The sequence below is a fragment of the Leucopleurus acutus genome, assembly GCF_964270905.1.
Source record: "Leucopleurus acutus genome assembly, chromosome: 18".
In the NCBI taxonomy this organism is placed as follows: Eukaryota; Metazoa; Chordata; class Mammalia; order Artiodactyla; family Delphinidae; genus Leucopleurus; species Leucopleurus acutus.
In genome coordinates, this window is record NC_139160.1 from 13,071,252 (window position 1) to 13,092,534 (window position 21,283).

The window sequence follows — 21,283 nt, forward strand, 5'->3', positions numbered from 1 at the left end:
ATCTCTATAAAGCGATATTTCTCAAAGTTAGGATGGTGGACCTTGTGCATCAGGATTGACTAGAAGGGCTTATTTTAAAATTCAGCCTTAAATTTAATGCCACTTATGCAGAGAATGGTTAGAAGAGGAGCTGAAATAAAGTAGTGCAGAGTAAGCACAATTTCAAAAACAGATGTGTTTGCTCTATTCAAGTTTATGCTTGCTGGGTAATGGGCATGTTGTAAGCTGATTGATGGCCTGATTTAAGAGTACAGTGCAAAAGAAGTAAGAAAAGTTATGTAAAGTCATTGAGCCTCATGTTTTTCTTATGAAACTGGAGATAATAAGACTCTTGAGAATTTTTAAAGGAATAAATATTGTGTGTAAAACACATACTACTCTGCAGCTTTGATTTGTAGAAAGTGTCCCAGGAAGATTGATATCTATCTACCTATCTATCTATTGATCTATCTACCTACATATTTTAAATTCTTATTTTGAAGTTTTAAATTATTGTTTATTTTCATATGTTTTAACCTTCTTTCTTTTTATTTGTTTATTTCTATTTTATAAATAATTTCTCTTTAAATTTTATCTTTATATTTGCATATGTCACTTGGCTGTCTTTTCCCAGAGATACATGCTAGATTTTTGTATGTATACTCTCAAATACTGATTTCTTTTCTCCTATGGTACAAAAAAACCCATCAGGGCCTTAAAATTAAAGGTAACAGTCTTTAAAAATATCCCTCGGTTTCATCCCTACTGTCTCCGATGACCATGTTCAAAGTCGAACTTTGCAACACCTGGTTCATTATCAAATGCAAACCCTGAAGGGAGCTAACTGAATGAATCCATATACTCTTTGTTCTATTCAATCAACCTGTGATCTTCCAGAGGATTATTAACAACATGCTGTCTGTCTGGAATAGCCATCTGTGTTAATGATGATGTAGTATATTCTACCAGCACCACCTTACGTAACCACTTCCTTTGAATCATTTTGGTTAAAACACAGCCACACTCTGTCCAGTTTAGATTGCAGTCCAAAGATTCTCTACATGAGTACTGAGTTGGTAGGACATTTTGTTTCTTGGCAAGGGCTCTAAATGCTAGGCATAAATCTCACCACTGTCCAGACTAGGAAACATTCTGGAAAACCCAGGCTACCCAGACTTCTGCAGTTAGTGGCACCATTAGAACTTTATATCTCACTTCCTTACCTCAATTGCTCCTCAAAGAACCAATGCTTTTCAGCTACCTCAAATCTTTTCAGATCCTTTAGTATTACTCTAGGGCTGAGCCTCTGATCCAAGAGGTATCTTTAGTTTGGTCTTCCTCAGTTTTATAGTCTCTCAATGACCAACTTTCAATGCATGATATAATTTATCACACTATCACAAGTCAGTTTCTCAGCAGTATGGGTTCTATTCCCTGTCTGCTCTTATCTCTAGTCCAAGATAAGGATGACATTTATTGAGATCTGAGTAGATCAAACTGATCTCTTTATCATTCTCAGCAAACCAATATTTTTCTGCCCCTCCTTTTTCATGTAGTAGACTCTTATGTTACTTCAAGTCTCTGTTAAGGGCATCTCTTTGGCTCCTTCTATGTTAGCCTAAGCCTAGGAATAATTAATTGAGGTATTTGTGCTCCTGTAGTGCTGTTTATTCTTCTATTATAGCCCATGGTACATTGTGGATTATTGATTTGTCTTTTTACCCTTTGAGGACAGTAGTTGTCTACTTCTTCTTTTGAATCCTCATAACTTAGCACAGTTCCAGGGTTATATTATGTACTCAGTTGATGTTTAATTATTGCTTCATTGTATAATGATTATTTATATATCATAATAGTTTTAAAAATTTGAAAAACACTAAATTCATTCAATTTCCTTTAATGAGTATTTGTTATATAAAAAAAAAAGAGGTATAAAGTCCTGTTCCCAAGTCCAAACCTCTTATTAACTTAAACCTTGAGATTTTTGAATTACCCACTTTGAAGTAATTCTTTTTATACCTGAAAAATGGATTTATTGAAATGTTTGAGATAAAAATATGTATTGCAAGAAGCATAAGACAAACGTTTCAAGAGTACAAAATTAGTTGTAGAAATAACATAATTTTCTGGTAAACCCACATTGTATTACAAATGTGCAAACCTTTTTGATACAAAAGTTTTGGTTTTCTTATTATTTTTTTTTATACTGAGCACCCATTTTTATTTATCCATTTCCCATTGAGAGGTAACTCCTTGCATGCATTTTATCTATCCATTATTCAAGGTTCAATCTTCTCAAGGGGATAACAGCTCACCACTCTGAGATTTGAACTGTAATTAATCCAGTGGCAAGGATTTTCTCTCATGGATTCCAGAGTTAGCCAGAAATTTTAATGTCAAGATGTAAAAGCCTGTAAGGTTGTTACGTTTCCCTCAGATTCTATCCCACAGGAGGCTAAGCCCACAATTTCCCTCCTGTTTCTCATTCAGAAAAACAAAATACTATATTTGCATTCAGAATTGTTCAGTGATTGCTTTTTTGTGCTGGTGGTTCCTTTCTTCACGTCAGCGTGGCTCTCATATTTTTCCTTTAAGATCAGGTTGTTGATTTAGGGCTTTGTAAACTTTGTTGTCTGGTGTCTGGATTTTCACTGAGGACGATCTTCCCTTGATCGTCTTCTAGATCCTGATTAGGAAGAAGGGAGAGCATATAGATTGTAAATGTGATGAAACTATAGTGTTTAAGAATATGATATTTTATGCATAACTATATCTATAAAAGACCATCATTTCTTATTATAATAAATGTTAGATTGTTTTCTTAATAATATTTTCTGGTTATGATGATAAAACCAAGTCCTCTTTTGATCAAAGGTATATGAAAATAATAATTTAAAGTGATGATTTTAGTTCCTTAGAAAATTTGGATGAATTTTCATGTTTAGAAGAAATCTGTGAAAAAGCCTTCAGTTAAAAATTATGTGTACAACCTAAATGTCCTGCGTTAGATGAATGGATAAACAAGATGTGGTACATATATACAATGGAATATTACTCAGCCATAAAAAGCAACAAAATTGGGTCATTTGTAGAGATGTGGATGGACCTAGAGTCTGTCATACAGAGTGAACTAAGCCCAAAAGAGAAGAACAAATATCGTATATTAATGCATAGATGTGGAATCTAGAAAAATCTTACAGGTGAACCTATTTCTAGGGCAGGAATAGAGATGTAGACATAGGGAATGGACATGTGGACATGGGGTGGGGAAGGGGAATGAGGGGCTAATTGGGAGATTGTTTGACATAAATACACTACCATTTGTAAAATAGCTAGTGGGAACCTGCTTTATAGCACAGGGAGCTCACCTTGGTGCTCTGTGATGACCTAGTTGGGTGGATGGGGGGTGGGTGGGAGGGAGGTCCAAGAGGGAGGGGATATAGGTATACATTTAGCTGATTCACTTCATTGTACAGCAGAAACTAACACAACATTGTAAAGCAATTTTACTCCAATAAAAAAAAATTATGTGTACAATTGAGTCTTTAGTTTCAAATGTCTAGATTGGACTGGGTTAAAATCAGATATGCCTATAATGCATTCATAAGCCTTCAACTTCTTTTGACTATTAGTATATAATTATCTTAGAAATTCCAAATATGTAATTATTTTAAGTTCCACAAGGGAAATCTTTGAGTTTTGAATGCATCAGAATGTAAGGTAACCTATGTGGAAGATTAGAAAATGCACATAAATAAAGTTATAAAGAAAATTATAGTGCATGGGTGATATATACATGTATATAACCTACACATTATATCAAAATTTTGTACATACCTATATTAATCATTTTCTATATGTGTACAGTAGATACAGTTTTGAATTTACTTTTGTCTCAAACTGTAGCCTCATTTTAAATAATAGTTTCACAGAGTTCAGGTCTACCTGCTACCCATTTTTGCTCAACTCTGGTATTCAAGGGTTTCTTTTCAAATTAATTCTACTTGAGTCTACCTCAGTGGTTCAGTATGTCTAGCACTTTACATGAGTATAATTGCCTTTCTTTTAACATTTGTTTTTCTTATATTCTATTAATAGTGAAAGATTTATTTTCTGATTCATATCATCAAAATACTTTGCTCAAAATAAAATATATTATAATACTCTCCTTTTCTTTGGTTTGTCTTAATATAACAAAAGGTTTGTCATATATGCAAATTACCATAGTCAATATATTTACCTTGAATTCTTTTGTTAGCTTGTATCTTCCTCACAGGTGTGTCTGAAATTAAATAGCTTTAGTTAAAAATACTTTGAAATTATGACTAATATGAGACAGGAAACCATAGTTGATCAGAAGAGTATAAAGTTTTAAATAAACATCATGTAAACATGTAGATTTCTTTTGGAGTAGTGAGACTTTTGCACTGGCAACAAACAGACATTTGTTTTCCATATATCATAATGAATGTTTACTATTTTAAAACATATTGTTTTATTATGGCATGTAGCACCCCAGATGATGTTCCATTGTTGCATGGAGTGACTTACATGACTTTTTCACCCTTTTTATGAAAAGCATCACTTTATGATGAAAGAATGTCTAACATTCTATAAGTTTAGCAGAAGTATCTTCCCAGAGATATCCAGATACCCAGATATCCCAGATACCCAGAGATATCATTTTTTCCAGTCATTCCTATTTGTGGTGTATCAGACTTCTGCCTCTGTAAAATTCTCATTGTAAATTAATCTATGATCAACTTATAATACATGAGGACAACAAAATATCATAACTCTAGAAATATACCAGTAAGCAATTCAGGAAGTATGTACCAACATACTCCCCAATTTAATTCCAATCCTACAAGACCATTTAAAAGTTAAGTAGCTAAAAATAATAAAATCTTTCTTATTTTAGAATTTTAAGTGTCTCATAACAATGCAGTTTTTTGTTGTTATAGTTGCAAAATACTTCCCAATTCCTCATTTTTCTTTTAAATCATTGTCAAGACCACTTGGTCAACCTAAATTCACATTTTCACTCTGTCGTTGGACATTTGAGATCAATGAATAAGTGTGGTCCCTATGGCGACTTTCTTTCTCTGCTTACCTTTTTTACTCCAAGTTTTGAATTCTTGATTTTTATGTATCATCTATACTCAACAATGAAGTCAAAATTTTTGTTTTATATATATATTCAATTCTCTGAAATCCCATGAAAAATAAGACATGAGACTATCACCAACAGTATTGTGGGCTGTATAATATCAAGTTTAAAAAAAAGGGAAAGAAACATTAAGCATTTTTTGAAGAATTCTGTTTCTGTCTACATAGCATATTTCCAACATGTCTTTTTCCCCCCCAGAATATAAGATACATAACCATTTATCACACTATATTAATACTATAATAAAATACAGAACTAGAGAAAACCTCATTAGGTTGGATTAGTGAGGGAAAGTTTATGTGAGATAGAAAAGTCTGAATTATGGAATATGCTCCAGTTGATATATTTTTCTTAACTTCAGGTTTACTTGGTCACAAAAAATGGCTTATAAAATGTTGCCATGAAAAGATGGATCCAGTCTTTAAGCAGTGAACAAAAAGCATTGTTTATAATGGACTTATTAAATTCCAAAGAGCACTTACTATGCAATTTAAAACAATATTTTGACATTACTTTTCAAAACAAACACTTACACTCAGATTTTCTTTTATAAATTTGGCAGCATCCAATTAACTAACTTGTTAATTTATTATTATTTGGCTATGATAAAATCAAAATAAGAAGTGTTCATTGTGGCAAACAAACATCTCTGGAAGAAAAGCTTGATTAAAGTGCAGAAAACCAGATTTGCGCTCAGTGGCCCTCTGCCATCTCAAACTGAATGACACTTGTATTAGGTCGTGTTTAGAGAAGCTAAATATGGCAAGATAAATTAATCATTGAACAATCCCACAAAAATGCTCCTCTCCACCACGTTTCCTGAAACATACAAAATGCTTCAGCTCACTTATTTGCAAGATTTTTGCATTTTTACATGGCTATGACTTTGGAAATTTAGAGTGTAAAATATTACTTTGTTGACCATGTTAACGTTAATTGACTGTAATCCTCATAGTAGCTAACATCACTGAGAGTTTATATGCGCTGAACATTATTCCAAGTGCTTTTCACATATTGATTCATTTATATGTAGGTAACATTACTATCCCCACTTTTCAGATTAAGAAAGCAAGGCAGGAAAGCATCAATTTATAATACAAGTTATTTCAAGTTGGAACCCAGATTGGAAGCCAGACCTACAACCTGATCCTATGCTCTCTACAGAAGCCATAAATCTTTACATGTTATACTGGCAGATTTGTCAAAACCTTCCCAGATAACTTCTTGTTGTTGTTCCTTTCTCCATAGCCTACTACTTTGCTGTTCTCCCTTAATTACTTTAGTAGTTTCAGTAAATGTAGTTCTATCTAAGACAAGAGTGAAAAACTCAACACATTTTATGAGAAGAAGTTTTAGTTAAGGGGTCTGAAGTGTTTCAATGACAGATCATATTGGTACCAAACTGACCACTTAGCCATGTTAATAAGAATGACCTAAATGATTGAGGTATACACTCAGTTCATCAAAATGTACCATATGTACCACAATATGAGTAGTTCAGATAGAAAACTCCAAGCTTTGAGATGAAGACCACATTTACCTATAGATCAATTATCAATACTCTGAAAGAAAAAAAAAAGCCAATCTTGCATGACATAATCTTTATTTACACCAGCTTCTTTGTAAGTTGGTGTCTCTTGGGATCTAGACAAGAGATACTTGTTATTCAGTGTTGACCCAATGGTTTTACAGGGCTGGAAGAAAGAAAACTAGCATGTCCACTTAGTGTCCAGATATTAGTAACTATACTGCTTATATTGTCTTTCTTATGAGAAAAAAAAAAACCCTTGGAAATGTTTTGATAAAAACTTATGTTGTGACATTGACAAAACCAGCGCATTATGAATATGTGGAGAAACCAAATACTGGGAACTAAAGGAATCAACCTTTGGGATGAACATAAACTAGAGTTAAAGAAGGATTCCATTAACAAAAATTAGAGTATCTTATTCTTGTAACAGGTATTATCTTCTCTTGGCTGAAGTTAGTCTTCAGCACTTAATTCGTCGTTTATAATGGACTTGTTAATGGGGGCTTATTGAAGGGGAGGAAAACATACTTACCGAAGTTTAAGCCTAAATAAATTAAAGCAATATATACAAGTGCAGTTACTAATTGGTTCATTCTCTACAAAGCACTGCCATTCTACAAAGCCGCTTACTATGGCAAGGACTGAAAAAAAAAAAGAATTCAACTTAATTTTCATGTCTTCACCTCTTCCCTCAAATCCCTACCTTTTTCTAGTACAGTGTTAAGCATTTAGGGGTAGATGAGTAAATTCTGTATTAGATCTCACAGGAAACTGGTTCTGTTGTGGCTTTGGGAGTGTCACATATTCCCTGGAGTCTGAAAGGAAATCTTGTATTTTTCAGACACAAATTTTTCTATTGAGGGGAAATTCAATCATTGGTTCAATAAAAATTATTTATTTTTACTATCACTGAACAGTATCAATACTATGTAAGAGATTCTACCTATATAAAAGTAAAGAATAAAACAATAATTGCCAAAAATATACATAGTCCCAAGAGAATTTACAACTTCTTGGACATAATACTACAATTTTTTTAAATTTTAAGGATAAAACCCATTGGGACCATACTTTGGATAAACATTAAACTTCAATTTAGTGTTTCTCAATTCACAGTATATTTCAAAGAGCATATTTGATTTTTTAAAATAATTTAAATACTTGTTTCTCTAAAACAATTTCTTACCTTAAATTCTTTTATTGTTAAGAAAATGAACTGGAAATTAATTTATTCAAATACCAATTACCCAAATTATACTTTATTAACATTTACTATTTCTTTGAGTAATTACCATTGAGAGTTTGTGTAAGATTTTGAATTCTTTTTTTTCTTCTTTCCTTTTAAAAGTAGGTCCTTTTAACGCCATAGGCAGAGAACATTCCATATTTTAAATATTAAAATTAATTTCATATGCAAAATAATTTACAGCTCCAGGTATAGATTATGACTCAAACTGTTAGAAGAAACAGATAACCCATTCCCAAGTATGTAGTTTTGGAAAATAAAAATACTAAATGCAATTTTTTTGCTAGATCTATGCACTTAAAAAATTCATAAACATGCCTCTTATTATTGTTGTGGGCGCAGTGAATACATTTTTTAAAATATAAAAAGTATTTCAATTTGGGCTTCTTTAAATAACTACCAATTTTTAAAGTATCCCCCTTTCACATACAAAAATATCTTTACAGTTGTCTGTATCAAAGCAAAAAAATATTCACTGCTCCCCATTGAACTTTTTAAAGACTGTTTAAACTAGTAATTCTTTCTTTATAACGCTTACTATAACCACCATTGACCCAATCAGTCTGTTAAGACAGACATGATGTTGTCTTTTTTAACCTAACTAAAAAAAAAACAAAATAAAACCTGAATGCTCAGTCTTTAAAAAGTTGAAAATCTCAGTTATCAGAACCTGTTAAGTGGGTTAGTTGTTTCCCTTTTACTAACCTCCCTGAAGCAGTCTTTTAATTTCTTCATCTTCAAATAAATGACCATCACCACCTTCAATGAATTTGGTGACCTTGGTGACCTCTGAGAGGATACATGTTTATAGCAGAAATTGGTTTATGTAATAAAAAGGCAGGAGACGTGATGTGATATATAATGGCATCTGCCCAACAATGAATTCCAGACCAACACTTGGTTCTTTCTTGGTTTTTAGTGTTACTTTTTGATAAACCAATTTTCTTACAAAGTTGTTGAACACTGTATAGCAAATATAGAACAAAACAATCAATATGACTGTCATTTGAGTTTCATTCCCTATCTTTGGACTTTTTTCTTGTGTTGGTATGGAACTAGAACAAAGGAATGAGATAGAGTAGAAAGTGTAAGAGGCTTCAAAGATTATTTTAGACTTTGACATAGATAGCTTAAAGAAATCCACATTCTTATTCTTCTAGACATACTGACCTTCTTGCAACAATTTCTTCAGAGTTTCGTCTGCTTCTCCACCACTAGTTGAAATTCTAGTGTATTTTATTTCAGGACCTAAGGGAAAGACAAAAAAATAATAATAATAAGGAACTGAAACAAGGCTGGGCAAACTTCCTCTGTAAGGGTCACATAGAAAGTAATTTAGACCTTATGGGTCTTGTGGTCTGTGTTGCAGCTATTTAATTTTGTCCTTTAGAGTGCAAATAGCCATACACACTGTATAAATGAATGGTCACACTGTGTTCCAATAAAACTTTATTTACATAAGTAGGTTGGCATGGGCCATATTTGCTGACTGCTTGTTTAAACATGGACTGCCAGGGAATTCCCAAAGACTTAAAAAATAGCTGAATTCAGAATTTTAGACTAATTCACTGATGGGAGACTGATACAGAGGTTTACTGAAATTATTGATCAGTTGTTCTATACAAGCTTGCATATTATTTTGGTGTGTAGATGTGTATGTGTAAACCTTAAGATTAAAGGAAAATCGAAGGAGGGAATGGTTTTTTCTAGGATTTAGTAACTCATTAATAAATAGCAAAGTGAAGATAGTGTATTATATGATACACATGCGTATTCATAATAAAAACACAGGCTTATAGATTTGTCCCAAAATTTCCAATTCAGAGGAAAACATAGATTACATATTTAGGATTAATATTATTTCTACCAAAAAAGAAATAAAATAACTTCAGTAACCACTAAGAAAATGACTTAGTTTCTTTAATGATTCTTATAGAGATATTTTAGGATTAAATTGTTTGCTCTTTATAATCCAGGCATAGTTCATATACAGAGTTAAAAATTACCTGTAAAATCTGCTTAGTAGAGAACTGTAATCCCAATCTAAACTTTTCTAAGAAGATTTTACAATAACTACATTTTTCAAGTGAGTTGGATTATCCCTTCTATCACTCACAGGTGATTTTTATCATCAAGGATGATGTATTGATATTTTATCAGGATAGTTTCTTTTACAGTGTTTCATGTGCACAATGCCAGTTATTTTTTTGTTATTCATTTTCATTATTTTTGATCAATATGAGATTCAGGATCACATTTGTTTAAAAAAAAAAATTACCTGTAATGATTCGTTCTTCTCTTGTCTCTTTTTCAGTTATTTCCACAGGCACTCCATCAATGATTTTGGTGTATTTTTTAATAATTGGCTCTGAAATAGGGGAAGAAAATGCATTTGATTTATCCCCTTATGGCATCTAAATGGCCATAAGCTAGACATTTTAATGATTAAATGTATTTCTCACAACAATGCCATTTAGAATTCAATCATAATAATTTGGGGGACGTATCTCAAATAAATTCATATAACAGAGGTCTAAAAGGTAGTGGTTATGTCCTGAATCTTGGGTAAGGGAGAGAGCCAACTAGCAAGCTAACACTCCATGTCATATTTGTCTCTTGACTGTGGAATGAGTGTTCAGGGAGGGTCCAGGGAATTATACATCATTAGAATGGGAATCTTACAAGTCCTAGCAATGACTTATTAGTCACTCTTATAGAATGGCCACTCTTTCTTCTAAGTACAGTATGTTCTTTTGTATTGACATGATTGTTTTCATTATATTTCATAATTATCCTTGCATATGCAGAGTAATGACAGTTTTGTTGGAACTGGTGAGTTAATGGTTAAATCAATTCCAACTATATCCATTAAAAGGTAAACTATGTTTTAATTGATCGGCTAATAAGAATCTGTAACTGAGAAAAGTTTTCCCACAATTTATATAAAACAAAAGTCCAAGAGAAAACCTCAGATATTCAATATATTTAAACCAACACTGTTTGAAAATGTTCACAGTAGGCTACAGGAAACACAGAGAACGCACCTCCGTGGATCACTTCAGTTACTGTTTCACCTTCTTTAATCAGCCTGAATTCAGGTTCACCTTCAATTTTGACCTTTGTTATTGTGGGCCCTAAGGCATTGTTTTAGGAGACAAATTATCATGTTAATGTAGTCCTTTAAATTTACCAGAACAGGAAATTTATTTCAACATTTGGTGTTGCTCAAATTTCAAAGTGGTTTCAGGCTTTATGAAATCGGTTTTAAACAGTTCCCATTGTCCTCAAATTAAACAGTATTTATGAGAACAAATAACTCAATCTATTGGTGTGCTACTAAAATAACTTCCATCTGCTTTAGCATTTAAATTGATGTTTAATTGTTCCATTTATTCATAGTTGTAAAGTATGATCATGCAAAATATTATATGTGACTATACATTGTGAATCATACAGTATGAACAAATTTGAGTGGCTCTAATGATAACTAGTGTAGATCTTACTTTACCATACTGATATTGTCTATTACTTTCTTGTTAAATTTTTAATTTAATTTTTAATCAGTCAATATCTTACATTTTTTATCTAATGGGCATAAGACTGAACATCAAAAATGCCCAACTTTATGCCTACCTTTAAAATACAAAATTCAGGTTTTACGAGAAAATAGATTTGAGTACTTACCTTCTATATGTGAATGATGCATATATTTACTAATAAATAGTTAAACAGTCCTTCAAATGCAAAAGTTAAGTGTTGCATTTGACTTGCAAAATGATTTTGCTCCCAGAGAAAATCATTTTGAATGTTAGAAAGCAGATTACTACATTAGTTAATCAAGACTGTTTCTTAGAGAAGTTCAGTACATTTAACTCATACTGTGACACCCTTCAACAGTTGAATATAACTATATTTGCTTATCTTTGAGAGGGTTTATTTGTTTGTTCAGAAATTGTCAATGTACACCATTACCCAGAATTATATAGTCTAGGACAATCTAAAATAATGAAAACAAGAGTACAGTTCATTCAAACAGTAAGTATTTCGCACCATAATATTTGATCTATGTGGTCAAGGGACACTGAGTACCAAAACGTAAGCCCAAGTTTTAAGGAAACTTCAAAAGGAAAGAATAGCTAAGGAGTTTAAGAACAGGAAATGAGTTAATAAAATATCCCAATAGACATTTCTTTAGAAGAGCCTCAACTGGAATTTCAGAAACATCGTCTATCCTTAAATTCTATGAAGGCAGGGATTTACTACCAAAAAAATTTTTTTGCATATTTATTCCTGGCGGGCACCTACGAGAGTACCCGGCACCATACGTGCTCAATATGTATTCAGTTGATTTATTCTTACTTCTAAAATTTGGTTAGGTACCGTTTATAAGAAACATCTTAAAATTGTGTCTTGGGGTCTAATTTATTGAGTAAGAATTCAAGAGTTATCGATGAATCAGCAAAAGTTCAAACAGTGAGAAGGAAATGCCAATAGTAATTCTAGAACTGGACAATTGTAAATGGCTGCCAAAATAAGTATTTGTCTCCCTCATTATATTGCACAAAGTAAAACTTCCAAATTGTTTAACTGGAGAGTTGTTAATGCATAGGTGACTTGACCCCATTTTTCATCTTAGTTCCCTTCATAGGAAAAACTCAAGTAGAGCTGATGCTTCATTGTGTTCCTAATTGAAGAAAAGTAATACAATAGAATCCTGCTCACAAAGATTGGGAAGATAAATGGGTTGAATGAAGAAGCTTGAAAGAAAAGAGAAGAATCTTTGAAAATAAAAACAGTACATGTGAATGATTTTTACTATAGAAGCTGTGTACAAGTGATTATACAAAATTTTAGGGAATCTGATTTTTAAAAAAGAGTACAAGAATCTAAACATCAAGGATCATTTTATCATTTTTCATTAAAATGATCAAGAAACATTTTCTCAACAAAAATTTCTGAGATTTAACTTCTTAAATCATCAAATTCTCTTCGTCACTATATAAGAGCAATCAAATACTCAAATGACAATAGGTATAGTATGTTTTTTAAAAAAAGCACAGATTCCAAATACCTCAATTTTAAGTCTCAAGAATGTATAAAAATATAGATAACTCACTAGCTAGGAAATACACTTTTACATACATACTTCCAATGTCTAAGTTTTAAGTAATGACATACTTTTTGAGGAATCAAAAGTATTCAAGAAGTTGCCATCTCAATTCGTAAAATGAGAATACCCAAATCAAAGATAATTACAATAATAGTTTTCTTGAGATTCAATTGAGGATATCATCTATTCCTTTTTTGGAAAACTGTTTCTATTCTTCTTACAGAATAATGAAGAAAACCTGGTCTTTCTTCTGTGGCCAGTCACCACATTAAGATTCTTAGACATGGAAATAATTCTTAAGTTCCGATCCTTTGGGAGTAATTAAAATATGTGAAATGAAGGGGGCATCAGAGATGTTGGAGTTGGCTAACATACACAGTAGGGGGAGAGAGAAAAGTAACTTTATTTAATGCTCTAGTCTGAAACATCAGGAGATAAGTATATATGTAAGTATATGTGTCTATTTAATGTGTTATATATGTATACATATAGAATATGTAATGTATATTATATATAGACACACATTCAGGGCTGGAATTAAGGATTTTAAGGTTTGACTCAACTGCACCAACTACTTATTTCCTCTGTTTCTGGTGGTTTAATTAAAAAATATATCATGTGTGGATATACATTTTAAAAGCTTTCTTCAGTATACAGCTTCTGTGCTCTCTTAGGTTGTTGAATCAAAAATGCCTGCACTTTTTGGAACACCTCGCAACAGTATAAAAGAGATTTATGTGGGGAGACTGGAAACAAAACTATAAAGAGTATACTCTCTAAAAGAGTCTAGGTGCAGGAAAAATAGCTTAGGATTTATTTGTATGGTGAGTTATCTGGGTACTAGTGCTAATGCAATGGTAAATTAAGTTCAAATGAAATCAAATACAAGCAAATGTACTGAAAGTACATTTCATGCACCATCTACTCTGCTAAATAACTTACATTCCGCATTCTGCTGTTAAATGAGCATGCCATTGATATAGAAATATTTAGCATGTTAGTTTCAAAAAGAATGTAGATACATTCATAGAAATCAGTCTATTATATGGATTTTTAAGGAACCATGTATAACATTGATTTTTACCTTCCGTTTTGATAATAGGCTGAAGACTGCCTTCAATCACTTTAATTTTTGGTTCCACAACTTTGGTTATAATTTTAGTTGCTGAAAGTATAGAAAGTGGAACATAAATGATGTTTACATAAAAACAACCTGAACGAAATTCTCTCTTTTTTTGGTCTTTGTTGGGTACTGAGGTATCAGATGTGGTAATATGTTCAGGAAGTCAGATACAGGAAATATTCCTGATAATTATCTAGTATCTTCTCATGTCCAGATGATGAACTCTGAAGTCCAGTGACTTGGATTTGTTCCAGTGAAATACATACTTGCTAAGTGAGGAATTCTATCTAGAAATCTATCATTTTGAACTGCACCACTAAAGCTCTTTACCTTCTTTTGTACTTCTTGAAAATATTGGCTGCGTAGCAACAAAGACAAATAAACATGATTAATTTCATGCAATTCATAATATCTTAAATTGCATTGTTGGATTCTTTCTCAATTAGAAGAAGACATTGAAAGAAAAAGACTCAAAATATTTTTCATGCATTTGATAACAGTGATACAGAAAGGAAAATACAAAAATAGTTCAGAATACTTAAATGTAAAAATGGATTCCAGCCAGCCAGACATGAGCTCTATGCAACAAATATGATATGATCATGTATTTAATTATTTAAGTTACAGGCTAAATTGGCTTTAATTTTCAGCTTTATCATCATCATTTTTATACTGAAAGCTATGTATTTTGAATGTATGTCATCCATCCAGCTGAAATAATAATAATGTGCAAAATATATTTCAGATAACAGCCAACTATTTGGTTGGCTTTTGGTTGTATAGATTAACTGGAAGTGTGCCTCTGGAGCCAGATACCAGAGCTACTACTGGCTCTTTATCATTTCTAATTAGAGCCTTAAAAGATGGATTCATTAGATAAAGCACTAAAGCTATCTGTGCAATCATAACAGACTGTATTGAAGCATTAGAGGTGAGATATTAGCGCAGTCTGGATTTCTGTCACATTCTCACTTCAGGTTTCTGAGATGTTTATCTGTGTCAACTCTTTGAATTCATATGGATTCTAGAGCTTAATTGTGACTGTGTCTCGGTTATTTCAGATTTTACATATTGAGATCTCAAATTATGAAACTAAAATATGTCAAATCTTTGTGTCCAATTACTGATTCCACAGGTGGCCTGGCCACAGAGGAACCTTTCCATGAAGGTCAAATTCACAGAGGTCTCTGCTGATACTATCAGAATGGGTTAATTACTTTTAGCTTAAATTTTCACTTCATGTTAAGGAACTTGAAGTTTAGAATGTTTATTGGGGTCCTAGTTTTGTTTCAGTCTTGCTTTTCTGAAGACTTAAATAGTTTTGACAGATCACGGGTTGAGGATTAAATACTGATTTTCTTCCTCTCCACCTCAAATGTCATATATTTGACAACACATACTAAAGAGCATTTTCCCCCCTTACAATTTAAAATGTATGGTATTTGGGGGACAAGAATAATACATAGTAAGAAAATTAAAATTTTAGAGACAAGTCAATAAAGGAACATGAAAATGGAATCTTTGGTTTAATTAGTCTCAACCTCTGTTTGAACTATGCTTTCAAGTAACTGCATACACGGAGAAGAGCTAAAGAAATATTCCACATCAGCATGTAAATCTCAGAGCTCTTTCAAGAGCTGAGTAGGTAGGTAAGATTCATTAGACTTGCATAATTTCACAAACTGTAGCTTGTTCTCTGTGAGAACAATTTAAGTAGAGGAAAATAAAGGAGTTATAATATTTTGGCTCAATGTAAGCAAAATATTGCATTGACATATAAAAGGTAGTGGACCTCTCATGGATAAAGTAGAAAAGGTAAAGAAATGTAGTGCAGATATACGTTTTTAGTGGAGGAAGATGACATAGCATTTCTGATGAATAGAGCCCATACGCATTCTTTCATTTTTTATAAAATATATCTTTAATAAGATTGTATACTTCCATACTGGAATTTAAACCATGTTGAATTATAAGTATTCCAACTAAGTCATTGAAACAGCGCTGAGCTGGCCTGATACTAGGATTGTTTATGTTATTATTACATAATTAAGATCAGTAAGAACAGCAGACCTTTTGTTTTGCTCCTTACATCATCTTTACTCCTTTTCCATATCTAGTGTAAATATTAAGGAAAATTTTCTTAATTAAATAACAGGATGCTCATGGTATAAAATAGAATAATTCTTGCCAAGATAAATGTGGGAATTGAAGCAATGCTTTAGCTACTGATGCATTTTGAGTGTTGAATTGTAGAGTCAAAACAAAATGGAAAGAATTTCTGCTTTGAAAGCTGCAACGGAAGAGAGGAAAAAAGACAAAGGAGGAAAAAGCCACATTGAATAAGAAATACTATGAGTTACATTTATGAAAATGAAATACCTTTGCTATTGTTAAGAAGTAGAGGTTTAATTTTGATAATCTGGTAGAGTCAGGAATAAAAGAACCTTGGAATCTAGAAACTCTAGGTTTATCACCTGACAATTTTTTTGTTCCTTCATCCAGTTTTGAATGGGGAAGAGTTTTTGAACCACCAGCCCATAAATATTAGACTTCTCTGACAGCCTGCCCTTAGATGGCTGAGGTCTTGAGAGTGGAATGAGCTACAAATCTTTCAGCAATGTTATTTCTGTGTCCACATATTTGAATTTTCAGATAGCTCTCAAGTGCCTTTTAGCTAGCTCTCCTCTTTGTATGTTTGTGTGTCTTTTTTCCCCTGCGTCTTTGCAATGCTAGCAATTATATCTATATCAAGCTAGCAGATGAATGAGGAAGTGGTTCATTGGAGTTGAAGGGTGTAGTCAAGGCTGAGAGGTCTCATCCAGACCTCAAGCCCTGTTTCAAGTGACATGAGATTTGCCATTGTTTGGAATTCTAAATACCAGATTATCAATCATCTCAGTAAACACAAAGAAAATTCTTGGGTTTTCTTTTTTTTTTTACATCTTGCCACTTATATGTGACAAATATTCATTATGTACTTACTGTAGACAGTTATGGGGATTTCTTTGAAGGTGCTACCACGAACAAACTGAAAATAAACATTATATTTAGTAACATGAAATGTAGTAGTTGTATTAACAAAATCTTGGCACCATGATTTTTAATTTTCACTGAAGTAAAGACAGTGAAGCTATCATTATATTTAGTAAAAATGAAGGCTTCATATAAATCATCTTCCAATTTCCTGCTGTTGGGCAACATGGCATAAAATGGTTGGATTTGTTACTCAGAGTTTTAAAAATTATACAATAGCGAATCCCAAATTAAAAGTTCATTAAATAATACTCCCTATGTTGTCTGGTGCTTTAACCCTACCAATATTCAACCCAATATTTATCCTAGAATATTCCTTTACCTTTAACTATTGTGACTGGTGACAACTTCTTATAAGCAAATATTTTATCTTTCCCTTATATTCTGTAGCAAAAATATTTGATAATAGAAAAATTATAGTTTCTTATCTACATGTCTTATCTTCCCTGCTGGACTGTAAACTTTTTGAATAAAGGGCCATATCTGATTCAACTTAATATTTCTCATAATACTTAACATTCTGCTTGGCCCCAAGTAGCTTTTATTAAATCCTCTTTAAACAAAACCATGAAGAAATGATGCCAGTGTACCATTATAATCAACAAAGAGCAATGCAGTCCCAGTGTACATCTACTTATTAATGTATACATTTCTAGTTTCTTATGTTAAACCTGCAATGTCTGTTCAACACATTAGAAACACATGCAATAACATCTGTACCTTAATTTGGATGTATTTGATCAGTTTATTAAGTATTTCCAGCAGCTGATCATTTCCAACAGGTGTGTCTGTGAAGAGGAATATTAAATGAATATTGTAAGAATGGATGAAATAAAAATCTAGGTTTCTATTGAAAAAGAGTTATGTTTTCATTAATCAGCTCAATAATTACCAACCTGCTGGATAGAGGAGTTTATCTACAACATGAATGACACCATTTGTTGTCATGATGTCAGATTCTTTTGATTTCAATTCATTTACCAGAAGTGTATCATTAACCTATTAAAACAGGGGATAATTTCAATGGGAAATTTAATGAAATATGAACATTAGGATAATTGAATAATAGATTAACACTCTCATAGATTCATACTAGAGAACTTACTCCTTTCACAAAGATTTTGCTTCCTTGTGTGGTCTTTAAAATGTTAGTAACACCAGGTTCAAATCCCTTTCCAATGAAAACTCCTGGTGTCAGGTGATAAAGGATGATGTTTTGAAGAGCATTTTTGTTCCCTAGGGGGAAAAATATATATTTATTTAATAACATGTTATATATTTTGACATTTTGATATTATGAGGATGAAGGAGAAAAATATTTCTTTGTCTTTATTTTTTCCACACTGTAATTTCTCATAATATCATTGTTCTCTCAATGTGATATCAATGCTATGTCAAAACATGCAGTCCCTTCAATAAGTTCAATCAAAATATTATCCAACTTCCTGGGAGAAAAAAGTCAAATTATTTTTGAAATTGTGACTATTTCTTTCTTTGTCACCTAGTTGTGTGCCCTTTAATAGAGACAACATAAGTGAACATCTAGTCCAACAACATTACGGTAAGCAGTTAGAACATTTATGAGTGACCCTCTAATTATTCCAAATGGAATTAAAGGAGACGAAGGCTAGCCATGAATAGGAAAGAGGGGACACTCTGGTGGCTGATATCTGGGCAGGAACGCTTGAGGAAGAAATGAGATCCTGAAATCAAGGGGCAAATATATCTGGTGTTCACTTCTACTCACGAATAAGAATTTCCTTTTCTTCGTTAGTCATTCCCTTAAAGGCATCGTTGGTTGGCACAAACAAGGTCCAATCTCCAGGCTGTGTCAGGAGCTCTTTCAAGTCTGCAGCTTCAAGTAGGCTGAGGAAGATGCTAAGCAGGAAGGACATATGGACATATGTTTATTTTATTAGATTTAATCTAGGTAAGCCTACCCACCATGCATGAAATAGAGTAGAATCCCTATACGTGGAAGCATGAGAAAATGGTTCATATGTTTTCATATGTTTCAAATGCAATTTACTGTTAAAGGTTTATCATGGGGAAATTATTTAAATATACATATGATTCTTAAATTTCCTAAACTCTGTTTTCCCCCTATAAATCTTGGTGAGGTCACACTTTATTTAATATTCTGCAAAATAGTCTTTGCTAGAATATACTATCAGTTTTTAAAAACTTAATTATAAAAAAATTTGCAAGAAGTAGTTCAGTCTATTAGGTTGATTTTTGTTTGTTTTTTACTCACCAAGTCATATTATGCTGCACCAGGAAGAAAAATATTGTTAAGAACATATCTTAATTTTAAAAACATTTGTATAGACTTTCTATTCTAAATTCTGTTCTCAGCAGTACTGAATACCGAATGGATTTTGGAATACTTACTGTGAAACAAAACTATGCCAAAAGCTCTTATTCTCTTGTGGAGGTGAAACTAGTAAGCTTACCTGAAGCGCTTATCATGTTTCAGTTTTTCATGGAGGGATATCTCTGCTGGTTTGATGATCTCTTGGAATATGTGAATGGCACCATTTCTTCCTTGCTTGCTTCCTCTCACCATGCATGAATTTTCAATGCAGACAGCCTAGCAAAGAAATAAACATACAGTTGTCCATTTCCTTACTTGAAATTCCCTACGTAAAAGAAGCTACATAATTGAATTTCTGGATGGGCTCTTCTAAGAGGTCACCTGACTTCTAATGCGAGAAAAAACAGTTTCTTTCCTCTGTTTTTAAGGTCTTGTACACTCTGACCTCACTTTTCCTATTCAACTAGGTCTTCCACTACTAAGCAAGCTACCCTATGTGTGGGGCAGGTAGTTTTGTCAGTGAATTTAAAAACTCCATATAATTCCACTTCTACATTTCCTATCATTCCTCTTTAGGTTCTAATCATTCTTACAGACCCTCTTTTGTGAACTTTCACCCTTTAACTTTTTAAGACCCTCTTTAACCATAAAGTTTCGTGACTTTACTGCCTCTTCACAAATATTTAGTATATTATCTTGACTGTAAGACACTACCAATTTTAAGTCAAATTACTGATTAAGTTATAGCATTACTGAACAATAATATTTATATATGTATCATTTAGAATGCGGCGCATTTTCTGCATCATTTAAAATGTGTGTCTTGGCCTTGTGGAACTATGGTGCACAGCACTGTGTGTCATGTTTAGTTCAAGGTAATGCTTGACCTCCTATGAGTTCTTTTTTTTTTTTTTTTTTTTCCTATGAGTTCTTTTTAACTGTAGCTGCAAGGTTGCCTGGACAGAAACTGAACAGCACCACTAAGTAGCACTGTAATTCTGATAATAAATATTTTCTAGAAATTTTCCCTCAGATAAAGCACATTAGAACCACTTACTAGAAATCTTTATGTGCCTATAAAAGTTTATCCTGAAAGCCATTCAAAAGAGATTTGGTGGTTGGATGATGGTCATACATTAAAAGATCATCCTAAACATTGGACTCAATATAAAAATTACCTTGTAAACAGTAAAGTACGGTACTCTGTAAAGCAAAAGCTTATTTTAAATGAGTTTTAGTGATTTATGGAATTGAAATAATGCTTTAGAAAACGTTATTTATAATGAAACAAGTGCAAGTTATCAGAATTATTAATACACAGCACTTTTTGTATACTTTCCTCAAAGTCTTTTTAAACAAGCTATTCAGTTCCCTGATCTTCCTATAAATATTTACTATTAAGACCACACTAATAAAATTCTAAGGAACTTTTGTTACAAGAACAGTCTTTCGCAGATGTAGAGAATGGACTTGAGGACACGGGGAGGGCGAAGGGTAAGCTGGGACGAAGTGAGAGAGTAGCATGGACATATATACACTACCAAATGTAAAATAGATAGCTAGTGGGAAGCAGCTGCAGAGCACAGGGAGATCAGCTCGGTGTTTTGTGACCACCTAGAGGGGTGGGATAGGGAGGGTGGGAGGGAGACGCAAGAGGCGGGAAATATGGCGATATATGTATACGTATAGCTGATTCACTTTGTTATACAGCAGAAACTAATACAACATTGTAAAGGAATTATACTCTAATAAAGATGTTAAAAAAAAGAAAAAAGAA

The 21,283-nt window shown here is 32.6% G+C and overlaps 1 protein-coding gene across 2 annotated transcripts in view; it reads right to left on the reverse strand.

Moving 5' to 3' along the window:
• Nucleotides 1–1,878: 1,878 nt before the first annotated feature.
• POSTN (periostin) overlaps nucleotides 1,879–21,283 on the reverse strand; it is a gene marked incomplete at its 5' end in the record, with an annotated part of 34,214 nt that continues 14,809 nt past the window's right edge. The window contains 13 exons of one of the 2 annotated variants that reach the window (XM_082859798.1): nucleotides 1,879–2,665; nucleotides 4,220–4,261; nucleotides 8,632–8,715; nucleotides 9,097–9,174; nucleotides 10,205–10,294; nucleotides 10,971–11,060; nucleotides 14,121–14,201; nucleotides 17,142–17,187; nucleotides 17,913–17,980; nucleotides 18,089–18,191; nucleotides 18,298–18,428; nucleotides 18,940–19,070; nucleotides 19,646–19,782. In XM_082859798.1, the coding sequence (XP_082715924.1) occupies nucleotides 2,628–2,665; nucleotides 4,220–4,261; nucleotides 8,632–8,715; nucleotides 9,097–9,174; nucleotides 10,205–10,294; nucleotides 10,971–11,060; nucleotides 14,121–14,201; nucleotides 17,142–17,187; nucleotides 17,913–17,980; nucleotides 18,089–18,191; nucleotides 18,298–18,428; nucleotides 18,940–19,070; nucleotides 19,646–19,782 (1,119 nt within the window). In that variant the 3' untranslated portion in view covers nucleotides 1,879–2,627. The remainder of the gene's footprint in view (nucleotides 2,666–4,219; nucleotides 4,262–8,631; nucleotides 8,716–9,096; nucleotides 9,175–10,204; nucleotides 10,295–10,970; nucleotides 11,061–14,120; nucleotides 14,202–17,141; nucleotides 17,188–17,912; nucleotides 17,981–18,088; nucleotides 18,192–18,297; nucleotides 18,429–18,939; nucleotides 19,071–19,645; nucleotides 19,783–21,283) is intronic. The other variant, XM_082859799.1, reaches the window with a different exon arrangement.